The sequence below is a fragment of the Scyliorhinus canicula genome, chromosome 12, assembly GCF_902713615.1.
Source record: "Scyliorhinus canicula chromosome 12, sScyCan1.1, whole genome shotgun sequence".
Taxonomy (NCBI): domain Eukaryota; kingdom Metazoa; phylum Chordata; class Chondrichthyes; order Carcharhiniformes; family Scyliorhinidae; genus Scyliorhinus; species Scyliorhinus canicula.
In genome coordinates, this window is record NC_052157.1 from 142,925,240 (window position 1) to 142,939,943 (window position 14,704).

General features: G+C 45.0%; 1 protein-coding gene across 5 annotated transcripts in view; it reads right to left on the minus strand.

The window, feature by feature from the left end:
• The window catches only part of taok1a (TAO kinase 1a), a 188,057-nt gene that overhangs the window by 21,603 nt on the left and 151,750 nt on the right, over positions 1 to 14,704 (minus strand). For all 5 annotated transcript variants that reach the window (XM_038814331.1, XM_038814333.1, XM_038814334.1 and 2 more), the window contains 4 exons: positions 14,344 to 14,511; positions 12,832 to 13,038; positions 9,947 to 10,081; positions 684 to 920 (listed from right to left, as the gene is read on the minus strand). In XM_038814331.1, coding sequence (XP_038670259.1) covers positions 684 to 920; positions 9,947 to 10,081; positions 12,832 to 13,038; positions 14,344 to 14,511 — 747 coding nt within the window. The remainder of the gene's footprint in view (positions 1 to 683; positions 921 to 9,946; positions 10,082 to 12,831; positions 13,039 to 14,343; positions 14,512 to 14,704) is intronic.

Consider the following 14,704-nt stretch of genomic DNA (forward strand, 5'->3'; position numbering starts at 1 on the left):
TCCCAGTTAGCATGATGGTAGTGCTACGCAACACGATGGAACGTATCCTCAATGTGAAGACAGGACTTTGTCTCCACAATGAATGTGCGGTGGTCACTCCTACTGACAGTCTTGAATAGCAGATGCATCTGCAGCAGGCAGATCATTGAGGATGAGGTCAAGAATGATTTTCCCTCTTGTTGGTTCCCTCCCCACAATCCCAGTCCCAGTCTCGCAGCTATGTCCTTTTGAACCCAGATCAGTCTATGGTGGTTCTACCAAGCCACTCAGTGAGAGGCATTGAAGTACGCCACCCAGAGTACATTCTGCACCCTTGCAACCCTCAGTGCTTCCTCCAAGTAGTGTTCAACAGAGGAGTATTCATTTAATTAATTGAGGTGGGACGGTACGTGGTATTCAGCAGGAGGCATGCCTCCCAATAAACAGGTTGACCATGCCAGCTTCAATTATTGAACTACAGCCAGCATGAAAGTGCATAGACAATCCCCTTTTCCAGTAGCCAAATAGCAATGTAATGCTACACTTAAGACACTGGTATATTAATAATTTTTCCCCATGTCGCGATATTAATCATACAGTACTATTAAACCACTTAATAGTGAAATAGTTAATAGTTAAACAAAACCTCCTCAATCAGTAGAAACTCTGCACAAAGTTAACAGATCAGGATTTAAGCAAGGTACCTCTTTTTCCATAATACCAAGATGTTTCTTAATAAGTTTCTCCATCTCTGCAGCAAAGCTGTTGCGTTGCGTTTCCAGCTCCTTGTCAAGCCGAAGCCGATGTTCATCCATCTCTGCCTTTAACTTGTTTTCCAGTGCCATTAGCTGTTTCTGATGTTGGCGTCGCATACGTTTATAGCCAGACATCTGCTCCCGAAGCTCAGAATCTTGTTCATGTTCTTGGATTTGCCTTGTGACCTGAACAAAATGAAAATATAAGTGATGTACTAACTTAATAGCTACAAACCACTAACTAAAAAAATATTGTAAGAGTCCTTCCTGTTTATTTCCTTTGTTCCCATTTCTTTGTTATTTTATTATTTTGGTCCATGAACCCATAATTGGAATGTGGCTTTCTGCAAAAGACTCAAAACTGAAGCAGCCTGCTTGTCAGGACACGATTTCCCAGGTTTTGTTTTTGGAAAGGAGCAGTCAAAATTCCTCGGTACTGAGTGATCTTCGAACCTGGTTTGGAGGGAGTGGGAGCAATTGGTTAGCTGGCAACCAGTAGGTTGCCCAGGGCCAGTGTTCTGCCTGACAATGATGAGTGATTGATTCCTGCGTGATGCTTTCTGAGAAAACTGGGAAGAGGAGTTTAGACCTCAGAAATGAAAGGAACGCTCCCTCCTACTTGCTGAAGTGAAAGAACTGCTTTATTGTTCTGAAAGCAGCGAGTGCCCAGCACATCCTTTGCTGTGAACTTGGCATGATGCTGAGTCTGCAGAGAAGATAGACTTCCTTGCCAAAGAAAACCATCTCAAGCCTCGAAGGAAAAACTATCAAAACAAAAGCTGAACTCCAGAAAGATGCTAAATAGTGGTCATCCCAGTTCATCAAAGATCCTTATCCTTTTATTTTTATTAATATTTTCTTTCCATTTCCACCACCCTTTCCCCACTGTATTGTTTGTCTATGTGTGTATATATAGAGTGGGGGTAGTTAAGAAGGGGCGGTTGGGAAAGGGGTTTTAGAGAATCAGTCACATTGTCTGTCTGTTTAATTATAATACTGCACATAATTAACGGTTACTTGTGTTAAAGTTACAAACTTGGTGACTGCAGTTTATTGGGATCAACCAAGACCCTCGGGCATTTTAAATAAAATATTATTTCACCTGCGTTGTGACTCCAGTTCAAGTGGGGCTGGAATTGACTGTGCACTAGCCCAGGATGTCATGACAATATAAGCTCAAACTGTCCAATGAAAATTCTTGTTTACAAAGTCTGCAAAGACACTATCTGCAGCAAAATCTTCAAGTGAAGCAACCAATATTTTAGACAAATCTAAGGTACATATAATTTTTAAACGTCAGAATTGGAGAGAGCCTTCAGTAACTATCTTAAACTATAATATCTGAACAAAGATCATTTAGTTATCCGTTGCGCTAATAGAAGCACTTTGCAACTTTGTTGCATTTAATGTCAAATTCGTCAGACACATACAAGATGCATTCAAAGAAACTTTCACGGACTTCCGATGACAGTAATGTGCTGAACAGTCGCACATCAGGTGGCTCTCCTCCAGAATACAATCAACTAGGCACTTTTAGTTGAATTTAGCCTGAGAATTTAGACTTATTTCACTAGAAAAGGAGAGAATAGGTACAACATGCCAACAAATGGAAGCTCAAGAGGCCACAGAAAAGGCAGGAGCGGAGGGAAAGGTCAAGAGCAGCAGCTGAGCAAGTCGGTGGACACACGAGGCGAGGAATCACTGGCCACCCCGGAGAGAGGGAGACAGACGACCTGAATAACCCCCCCCCCCCCCCCCCCAAACCGCTGAAAAAAGCATTGACGGACTATAATTCACAGAGCAGGAGGCCATTTGGCCCATCGAGTCTGCACGGCCCTTGGAAAGAGCACCCTACCTAAACCCACACCTCCACCCTGTCCCCATAACCCAGTCACCCCACCTAACCTTTTTGGACACTGAGGGCAATTTAGCATGGCCAATCCACCAAGCCTGCACATCTTGGACTGTGGGAGAAAACCAGAGCACCAGGAGGAAACCCACACAGACACGGGCAGAATGTGCAGACTCCATACAGACAGTGACCCAAGCTAGGAATCAAACCTGGGACCCTGGAGCTCTGAAGCAACTGTGCTAAGCACTGTACTACCGTGCCGGCCCCACTGCCGACAGAATTGTTTATCTTGAGGCCGAAATTGAAAGGTGGGTGGCAACCCAGGGGAGCCTGAAGGGGAAGGTTGAGGGGAATGTCACAGACCAGGAGAATCGTCCCGGCGCTAAAATATCAGGATTGTGGGCCTGCCAGAGGGGATCGGTGGCAGGGAACCGACAGACAATGTCGCCTAGATGCTGGGAAACCTAGTCGGAAGGGACAGCTTCCCCAAGCCGCCGCAGATCGACAGGGCACATAGATCACTCCGACCAAAGCCCAAGGCAGGGGAACAGCTAAGTGCAATAATTGCCAAAGTGCATAGATATCAGGATCGGGAGAAGATCCTCCAGTGGGCAAGGCAGACGAAGGAGAGCAGTTGGGAAGGACAAAGAATACAAGTAAACCAGGACATTGGGGCAGACTTGGCAAAGTGCAGGGCCGAGTTCAACCAGACGAAATCGGCCCTGTACAAAAACGGAGTGAAATTTGGAATGCAGTTCTCAGCCAGGCTCTGGGTCACGTTCCAAAACAAGGAACAGTAGTTAAACAGCCGGCAGAGGCGGACGGATTTGTACACACAAACAGCCTGGACGACATTCGGTGAGAATGAAGCAGAGGAGGAAAAGGGAAGAAAAGAACTGTGATGGACACACACTGCATTCGTGGGAACAGAAATATCAGACCGCAGGGAAGGGCAAAACGCCGGAGAGGTGAAGAGGAGACAGAGAGAACAGCTATCTTGTGGGCACAAGAAAGGGGCAAAACTCATCCCAGGATGGGGACCACCACACTAGCGGGAAAAACTAGCGCTCAGAAGCACAAAAGCAAGGGGGCAGCAGAGCACCTCACAGCAGGGAGGGAGAGTCTGGTGTTGGTGGTAGTGGTGGGGGGGGGGGGGGGGGGGGTGGAGAAAGAGAACCATTGGGGCAGGGATAGGGCATGTAAGAGGGGAGATAAGGAGGAGCGGGACACGAGGGAGAAAGGGGGTTCACAAGGGAAATACAAGGATAAGAAAGGAATGGGTTTCAGATTGGTTTCAGCAGGTAAGGTGCAGTACGAGGGAACAAGATAGCACTGAAAGCAGCCACTTTGGAGGATCCCTAAACAAAGGGAAACCAGGCGAGCTGGGGGGGGGGGGGGGGGGGGGGGGTCACTGACAGACCAATCAAACTCAAGAATGGCTGCTGGGGAATTGGGAACATTCATGGGGCAGTGGACCTGTGGCAGTTCCAGTACCCAGGTGATAATGAATTCTCACTCTTCTCACGAGTGCAAGGTATATACCCGTATCAACTTCTTTGCAGTGGTGAGATCGGTGCTTCCAGAAATAGTAAGAGTGAATACTCTGCAATAGTCATCTCCGACTACGCTTCACATAACATGGACGTGAGGTTGGAGATGGGCCGTGCCCAATGCCCCGCATGGAGATTGAACACGGACCTCTTGGCCGACAAAGTCTTCTGCCAGAAAACATCACAGGCCATAGGCAAGTACATCATTAATAACCAGAATGGGGAAGTCTCAACTCCACGTTCCGGGAGGCACTGAAGGCCTCCGGAAGGGGAGAGATTACAGCCTACAAGACTCGTAAAGATAGGGAAGCGGGTGGCGAGGCAACAACTGATCGACTCCAGTAGACAGAAGATACTCCAAGGCCCCGACCGTAGAGCTTCTGGCAGAGAGGAAAAAATCTACAAATGGACACAGGAAGGCAGTGCACTAACTCCGCCAGACACGGGGTTCTTTTATGAACATGAGGAGAAGGCTATCCACCTATTGGCTCACCAGCTGAGAAAGCAGGCAGCCAAGAGGGAAATAGCTCAGGTAAAAGACAACAGAGTTGGATCGGTAACCGAGCCAAAAAAGGTCAACCACGCATTTGAGGCCTTCTACCGGGGACTGTACACTTCTGAATGCCCCAACGTGGACGCAGTGATGAAACAATTCCTTGATGGACTGGACATGCCAGTCGTGGGGGACGATAGACAAAGGGAGCTGGGAGCACCAATAGGACTGGGAGAGGTCATGGAGAGCATTGACTCAATACAGGTGGGGAAGGAGCCAGGAGCCGATGGGTTCCCAACAGACTTCTATAAAATAATCGCACCAGCTCTTACTCTGCATCTATGGGAGATGATCAAAGGCTTGCTAGCTAGGGGCACTTTGCTTCCTATGCTAACACAGGCCACCATATCGCTGATACCCAAAAAAGACAAAAGATCTGATGGAATGCAGACCATATAGACCCATTTCACTGATTAATGTAGATGCAAAAATACTCGCGAATGCCCTGGCCTAGAGTCTGAAGAACTGCGAACCAGAAGTGGGGGCAGAAGACCAGACGGGCTTTGTCGAGGGTAGATAGAGTAGAATGGAAGTACCCGCGAATTACCTGAGCAGTTTGGGCTGGGGACGGGGTTAACCTCATGGGTGAAGCTCCTGTACAACACTCCCAAGGCGAGCGTTCGGACCAACATTACTAGCTCTGAATACTTCCAGTTGCACAGAGGCATCAGGCAGGGATGCCCATTGTCCCCACTCCTGTTTGCCCTGGCAATTGAACCCCTGTTGATCGCTCTGCAAGGCGCTGGAAGGGTATCCGAAGAGGAGACAGAGAGCACAGAGTCTCACTCTATGGAGATGACCTGCTCCTCTACATCTTGGACCCACAGAATGGCTTGAAGGACATTATGAAGCTCCTGAAAGAGTTTGGGGCTTTCTCGGGCTACAAACTCAACCTGGGCAAAAGTGAGATATTCTCGGTGAACCCGAATGGGGGAGGGACAGAGCTGGAGAGTCTACCATTTAAACTCACCCAAAACCGATTCCGCCATCTGAGGATGCAGATAGCCCACTGGACATGGATCCACAAGTGGAATCTCATCAGTTTGGTGGAGAAAGTTAAAAAGGACCTACAGAGATGGGATGCACACCCGCTTTCCCTGGAAGGGAGGGTGCAGATGATCAAGATGAACGTAATGCCAAGGTTCCTCTTCCTGTTTAGATCCATACCAATCTTCATCCTCAAATCCTTTTTCCAAAGAATAGATAAAATTATTTTGCTGCTTGTATTTGGGAGGGGGGGAGGAAGAGAGAGAGAGAGAGAGAGAGAGAGAGAGAGAGAGAGTGAAAGAGAGAGAGTGAAGAGAGAGAGTGAAAGAGAGAGAGTGAAAGAGAGAGAGTGAGAGAGAGAGAGAGAGAGAGAGTGAGAGAGAGAGTGAAAGAGAGAGAGAGAATGAAAGAGAGAGAGAGAGAGTGAAAGAGAGAGAGAGAGAGAGTGAAAGAGAGAGACTGAAAGAGAGAGAGTACGATTCCAAGAATCCAGAAGTCAACATTGCAGAGGAGAAGAAGCATGGGAGGCCTGGCCCTTCTGAATTTGCAATACTACCACTGGGCAGCCCGAGAAGGTGAAGTGATGGGTAAGGGAATAGAGTAGGAAGGGGTGAAGATGGAAGAGTCCTCCTGCACGGAAACGACCCTCAAAGCCCTAGCCACAACAGCGCTCCCATCCCCTCCGGCGAAGTACACGTCCAGCCCAATGGCGGTAGCAACGCTAAAAACCTGCAACTAGATGTCGGCTTAAACGAGGTGTCCATTATGGCCCCCATTTGCAGTAACCATAAATTCCCACCAGCCATGCTAGATGCCATCTTTAAGAGGTGGAAACAGGACCGGGGGGGGGGGGGGGGGGGGGGAGAGAGAGAGAGAGAGAGAGAGAGAGAGAGAGAACGCTAGCGATTAGGGGCTTCTACAAGGGGGACAGACTTGCAACCTTGAACGAGCTGATGGAGAGACTGGAGCTACTGAATGGACAGGAGCTCCGACGTTTACAAATCAAACATTTTCTTCACAAGAAGACAACGAGGTACCCTTGCGCCCCGGGAGACACAATTCTGGAGGAAATGCTGGACGTGGACAGTATAGAGAAAGGGAACTGTGGGGACATATATAGATGACTTTTAGAAAGGGCGACAATACCACTAGACTGAGCTAGACAGAAATGGAAAGTCAAACTAGGGATGGAAGTAGGGTGGAGACTCTGGAGCGAAGCACTAAGTAGGGTTAACTCCACCTCCTTCTACACAAAGCTAAGCCTAATGCAGTTTAAAGTGGTGCACAGAGCGTACCTAACCAGAACCCAATGAGCAGGTTCTTCCCGGAGGTGGAGGGCAAATGTGAACAATGCTAGGGAAGCCCGGCCAACCACACCCACATGTTCTGGGCTTGCCCCAGACTTGTCGGGTTCTGGACAGCCTTCTTCAAGGCACCGTTCAAGGTGGGGGTACGGGCAAAGCTGTGCACAAGAGTGGCAGTTTTTGGGGTATTGGACCAGCCAGATCTTCAAATGGGAAAGAGGACCATTGCCCTTGCTTTTGCTTCCTTAGTCACCCGCCGGAGAATCCTGCTCAGTTGGCGATCAACAGCACCACCCACAGGTGCTGACTGGCTGGTAGATCTGTCGCAATTTCTCCATCAGACGATCAAATACACCATCCTAGGGTTGGATGAAGGCTCCCGCAAAGCGTGCGGGCTATTCATTAGCCTGTTCGAAACCAAGAGTGGATAGGAAGGGGGGGGGGGGGAAATCAATGGGAGCCAACAAAGCGGGTGGGGGGTCCGTCCAGCAAGGAGGAACCCAGGGAAATATCAGGAGGTTACACAGGGAAAGAGTGAAGAGGGGGCCAAAGGAACCCCCACAAAGCCATAGAGCCAACACCAACAACAAGACGAAAGATAGACTATAACATCTATGACGGAAGAAAGGACCTAAGACGGAGCCTGAATAACAGAAAAGGGGGGGGGGGGGGGGGGGGGGGGGTAAAGAGAAAAGTAGTTTCATAGCAAACAAGACAGGATGGACAGACTGATGGCACTGAAAGCACAAGGTTTCTTTTACTGGAAACAAACTGGTCAACTGCCTTGAATGTCCAAAGACGGTTTTCCAAGCTATATTAAAAATCTCAGGTCAGTGCAAATTTCTTGTCCACAAACAAGATGTGCTGTTATCAGGTGTATGTCACACTTTTGTGTCACAATTTCTGTTATAAAAGCTTATGTCAACATTTTGTAGTGGGCAAAAATACTGACTGCTCTGGCGTTGGTGTTACCCCAATGATTTCATCCATGATTTTTTTCTTATCAACTCAAATTTCTAAAATCTTCTGTTTAAATAAAAAAAAATGTTTATCTCACAGTAACATGATTTCTTTTACCCACTGTCTTGTTTTTCAATGCTTTGTTTTGGGAGGAAGGATTCAGACTATCCCAAAAGCCTGGGCTTGGAATTCATACCTTTGTCCAGAGATGTCTCACTTTGAGCTAAATTTGGATCGTGCAGTCTAAGGAAGCAGAGGTTATCTAATTTATAAGGAACATTAATATCGCTTAGTCAGGTATATGGAGGCCGTTAGCATCTGGCAATTTTGTTTCGACTATTTATAAAAAATTATTTTGAATAAAAGCCAGAGAACAAATTTGAAAAGCCTTTGAGTCAGACTCATTTTCTTTTGAAAAGGAGGCGCTACATGTAGAGATGTGGTTATCCGTCTATTTTGCATTTGTTTTGTTTTCTATAAACTTTGCAGAGTCAAGAGGGAGACATACAACAGGATCAAAGTGAGACAGATAAAGAGTGTGCCTTTCTTTGTGTAATGTTACACCAATCCTCAATGCTGATATTTTCAAGTGGGCTAAAGAATATCAACTGTGCTTTGTTCAGTTAAAAGAGATCAAATATAATGGCTTACTTCCATAAGACAGAATTGCACCCAAACAAAAGGAAGGGTGGGGAGAAGATACAATTATTTTCTTTATTCTAATTTGAGTTATTCTTTTAATAAACAACTTGAATTTTGAAAACAAAGCCCATTTGAGAAAGTTAGAAAGGGAAGCCGGGAGAGGATGAGGGATGGAAAGTGGTTAAGGTGAGGAAGCCTCAGACCACTCATCTTAACTTGCAGGTAGAGAGTGACATGAAGCGGCTAGGGGGAGGCAACGGATGGCTAGTTAAAGTGAACCAAATAAAGTAGAGCAAAGGCAGACAGGGTATGCCTGGAAATGCAGGGCTGAGTAGGTAGTTTCAGAGGAAAGAGCTAGGACAGTGATGAAAATAAGGGCTGTAGGGAAGGAAAGTTGTGGCAGCAGAGAACATGAAGGGTTGAGAAGGTGAGGTGAAAATGAGTGACTGGAGATGATGAGGGAAGCGAGTTGTTTTGTAAAATATTCTCCTTGCAACCCCCCCCCCTCAAAAAGTTAGTTCATCGTTATTGCTGGATTCACTCCCCAGCATACCAGCCAGCCAAAGAACAAGAAGAAAAAGAGTGAAGACAGAGAGCAAGAACCAAAATTGGAAAGATAAGGATAGCAGAGAAGACAAAAATGAGGACTGAATTGCACTTGGAAGCAGTGATCATATTGGGCTCAGCTCGCAAAATTTGCTTCATCTGAAAAAGTCTGCACGTGTTGACTCTTCATGTGCAGTGTCATGGGAGCTGCATATTATTAAAACATTGCACACTTTTCCAGCTGCCTTCATGTGTCGCTGTTAATTCACATTTTTTACTAACATACAAGATTAAAACTGCCTCGAATGGAAATCCGGCAACATGTAGTTTCAGGTTGTGACCAGTAGGTGGTGGAGCGGAGTGAGTTTCTGAAACCTCTTCGCAACTCATTCATATCTCAAAGAAATTATGTTCATTAACTGCCCATGAGTAAATGGGCAATTTACCAATGGTCTAAGTATTGTAAACCTGTCCATGAAGAAATCATACTTTCCAAAATGAAAGAAATACCACTTTCCAGTTTGGAAATCAGAGAACATTCCCTTTATTCCTGTGCTGTCTCAGAGCCCTCAACCATTTACCACTCCATTACACAAGGTTACCTCCAATTCTAATTCTGTGCATTCTAATTTTTGCAAATAATTTCCATGTGGAAAGTTATTAACTAACTTCTTGAAGTTCACATATGCAACATCCACAGACCTCTCCCTCCAAAACGTGAACAAACGTCTCAAAAAAATTCAACAACTTCAGCATTCCAATGTGTTCCACGGGAGGAAATAAAATGCCATGGTCAGCTTTTAAACAAAATTACTCACCAAGGAAGCTGTACGTATTGTGGCAAAATGTTCTCTATTTCGGTAGTGTGATTTATGGCGTGAAACTGGAGGTGGTGACTGAGGTTCTGAGCCCCTAGGTCTGTGGTCAACTTCTTCACCGTAGTGATCGTGATCCTGGTAAGTATAGTGCAAAAAATAAGTGGTCAAATACAACTGTAAAAGTATGTTTTACTTGTAAATTGTTTTCAATTGCCAAAACTATTCACTGTGGGTACACCCGTGTCTCTTTGTGACCACATCACCGGTATTTCCCAGTCTGGACCAGTCAGCACAAAATAAGCTATAGACCCCTGCATGTGCTAATGGAAAGGACAAGCAAAGACATGCTGTACTTAAGGGACTTCTGTTACACGCAGTGTTCAAAACTGAGAGAGAGGAAGCCCAAACATTTTCCTATAAATAGCCTGTGGAATTGCTCTTACAGGGCTGCCTTATACTGAACCTTAGAGGAAGTATTTTTTTTTTTTTTTTTTTTTAAAGTGCTAAAATGAACTTAAAACATTTATCAGCCAACAGGTGGTGGAATCTTATGCTGTCATAAGGCTCCAAAGGCCAGTCACAGCAAAGCTCCAACTCCATTTAGGATGTACTCTCTAGCAAAGTGTGTGGAGTTAACTTCCTGTATAGATGTCCAGCCTTGCCACTGATTCGTTCCAATTAAAAGGAACCAGAAAAGTAAGTTCCATGTTTGTAACTTATACCAGCTTTCACAATAATTTGCATTGCTAAACTTTAAAATATTCTATCTCAACAAATATTCGATTCCGGTCTTGGGTGATGGTGTGTGTAGAGTTTGCACTTCTCCCAGTGTCTGCAGGGGTTTCCACTGGGTGCTCCAATTTCCTCCTACAGTCTGAAGATGTGCAGGTTAGGTGGACTGGCCATGATCAATGGGAATGGGGATGGATAGGATGATGGAGTGGGCCTAGGTAGAGTGGTCTTTCAGAGGGCCTATACAGACTTGATGGGCCTAAAATCCTCCTTCTGCACTGCAAGGGTCGGTTCAGGCTCAATGTGCCCAATGGTCTCCTTTTGCATTGTAGGAATTCTGTGATACGCAAAAAAAGAAACTGTTGGGGAGGGCAAGGCAGGATATTCAAAGGACAAATCAGTGAATCCAAACAGTCTGGTGCACGTTGCTCAACTGTCAAGATTCATTGCCGGGACATCTGAAAGTTTAATTGTTTAAAACTCTCATATCATGGGCCAAATTGCACTGGTTTGTGTGCGGTACCTTTTTCTTGCATGGCCACCTTCACCCGCATTAACACTGCTGGCCCTCCAAGGAGCTACTTGTTTATTTGGCGGCAGTGACGGGCCCCATCATGGCTGCCATCCGCTATTGCGACTGGCGATAAGAAGGCAGCTTCCGTCTCCCGGAGATGTGTGGCACCGTTAATTGGGTGCCCATCGAGCCTCTTGCCCATTATGGAATTTATATTTAAAAATTAGGGTGCATGAGTGATTCAGTTGAGGTGTGGGTTTGAAGCCAGAATTAAAAGTCGATAGCTGTAAAAACTCATTAACGTCCTTTTGGGATGGAAATAGCCTTGGAAGCTACTCATATAAGGATGGGCAATAAATGCTAGCTCATAAATGAAGTAAAAAAACCTTCAGAGAAATAATTCTCCAAATGCGAAAGAGAACTGAGCAGCTGACTGTAAAAAAAAAATTTTTAATTTAAAAAAAAGAGTATCCAATTATTTTTTTCCAATTAAGGGGCAATTTAGCATGGCCAATCCACCTACTGTGCACATCTTTGGGTTGCAGGGGTGAAACCCACGCAGACATGGGGAGAATGTGCAAACTCCACACAGACAAGCAGCAGGCTTAATTGGAGTTTTTTTGTACGGGTCATATCTATAATTAGACAAAAAACACTTGTTGACTTGGTAATGCAGAAAATTATGGTGGGATTTGAAGTTACCACATCTTGAGGTTGGTTTTGCATATTACAAACAAACTCTCATCACCCTCATAAATCAGATGAATGCAGGATGTTCCACAAAATATCAAATACTCCAGGTATAGTCTTATAGGTAACGTCAAATTAACTTACCCATCGCACTGCATTCTGTTCACTTTTGTTTGTTAAATAAATTTAGAGTACCTAATTTTTTTTTTCAATTTAAGGGCAATTTAGCATGACCAAATTGCCCTACACATCTTTGGGTTCTGACGGTGAGACCCACACAGACACGGGGAGAATGTCCAAACTCCACACAGACCCAGGGCCGGGATCGAACCCGGGTCCTTGGCGCTATGAGTCAGCAGTGCTAAGCACTGCGTCAGCGTGTCGCCCTTGCATTCTGTTCACTTAATCAATAACAATTAGCGATACTTTAGGTTACACAATTTACTACCATCTCTTGATGAAACAAACAATTGGCTAAACTGGTTCACATTTTGAAATTAAGCATAAAAACGCAAGGATATATCATTTTACTGTCGTGCACACAGACATGTGAAGATGCAGATGCAGCTTTGGTAAAAGAAAGCCATGGTTCAAAATGGCACATGGGATCACATAACCAAAATATAGTACATATCAGAAAAGATTAATGTCTGGTAATTTTTCCCTTCCCGATGGGATAGCATTAATTCCTATTTATATGTGGAAGTTAATTGAAAGAAACATTTCTACAAAATCAACTACCACATATTTTGGAAAAAGTTTTAAACTTGCTTATCAAAAAGATTTTCAATATTCCAGATATTTGCAGAAATATACTAACTAGGATTTTTTAATGTCATCAACAAATCTAATTACCACTGCACCCAATATCAAGGCTATGCAGTACATTATATTTACATGCATTCTAAATTAAGTAAATGAGGGGAGAAGAGCATCAAGAGAAACTTACTGGCTTTAGGTGGATAACAGAACTATTTGACATCACTGTATGATCTCCCTCCTGCATCATGGCAATCTCACTATTATCATCGGAAGCATCTGGAAGACTATTGACACTACTGCTTTGGCTACTAGCACTGATAGACATGCTTGGTATAGATTGATTGCTGCCCACGCTGTTAACAGTGCCTGTCCTACCAACACTGTGTTCTGGTTCCTTTCAAGTAGAACAAAAAACATTAGAATACAATAACCATTATTGTCTTAAGATGGTATTTAATGAGTACATAAAATACTAAAGAGAATAATCAAACTATGGGCGCAATTCTACCACTGTGTTGCGCCAGTGCGATCCCGCGCACTGGGTGCATCGCGGGTGGTACCCAAATTGGGCTTCGCATCAGGCGCAAAACCTCACGAGTCACCTTACTTGTAGCACGATCTGGAACACGCCCTCTATGGGCTCATTTAAATATGTGCAGCCTACTTGAGGCCATATTCGGCCGGTATTGGGGAGTCACTGGCGAGGCCTCACCCGGATGCTGATTAGGTCTCCACAAGCGCAGACCAGGCATGATGGCCACTCCGGGTGCCTTGGTGGCCCCGGGTGGTCTGGGATAGAGTATGGCAGTACTCTGGCACTCCCTCGGCACCCAGGCAACCCGGCAGTGCCAATCTGGGTGCCCAGTTGACACTGCCAGGGGTACGGCTCAGGTGCAATGCTGGCAGCGCCAGGGTGCCCAGATGGCACTGCCACAAGTCAGGGCCCGAGGGGGCCATGCCCATGAAAGGGGAGAGGGGGAGTGAAGAGGATTATGAAGGGTGGTGGGGGGATGCTGAAAGGGGCGGACCTCAGGGGGGAGGTAATTCCCACGGGGTAGCATTGCCTGTGTGTGGGGCTGTGTGGAGGACCCTCAAGCTTATTTAGAGATTGGGGTACCCTTCAAAATGGTACCCCCATCTGAGAGGAGCCAGTCTCGCCAGTGAGTTCAGCTCCCCATTGCTGGAAAATGTTTCTAAGTGTGGGCTACATTAGGGAGAAACACCCAATTCCCAAAAAAATGATTACATGTGGGTGACTCCAGGTCTGGATCTCACCGCGCTAAATTTGACACTTGAAACTATTTTGGTTGAATCGCACTCTCTATCTGTGACAAATCATGCCCTTTTTGTTAAATACAGGTAATTTAAATTAGCTCAAAACATTCAATATTTGTTTAAATAAATTAAATCTGAAGCCATGTGCTTTTCTTTCTGTAACTTCGCAAAGTAAATCCAAAGGACAATTCCACAATCTAGAATTGAAGTAGCACTAATTTAATGTATATTTAAAAGTATTCAGATTAATGCCATCAACGGCCTTCTAGTCTTTGTGAACTAAAATAGAAAGGTATTAGAACTGCAAAAAGAAATCAAGGAAATAAATTACTTATTTTCCTCAAGTTAAGATGCTGAAGTTCTGCTCACATTAGTGAGCCATTCAAACTAAAATAATAATTAAGATCACAGACAGCTTTCCTACCTCCTCTTCCTCTTGGACCTCGACTGCAGGCCCATTGTGTGCTTCCTGAAAAAGGATTTTCTTCATTTTTCTATACTGGAGGTTATCGAGCTCTCTGACGGCATCTTTCGTCCTCTGGATCAAATCTATTAACACTGTTTCGGGGCGCTCTCTAACAACAAAAGCGTGCTGCAAAATGAATTAATGAGGCGAATTACAAAGAATGTCACACACTGAAAATCTTTACAATCTTTTCAAATACAATTAGCCATTTTTTTTCCATGATACATTTTTTATGTGTTTAAAGCAAAACAAACAGAAGAAATTTTAAAGAATGAACCTATCCAATAATTTCAGAATTGAAATCTGTGAACATGTCTTT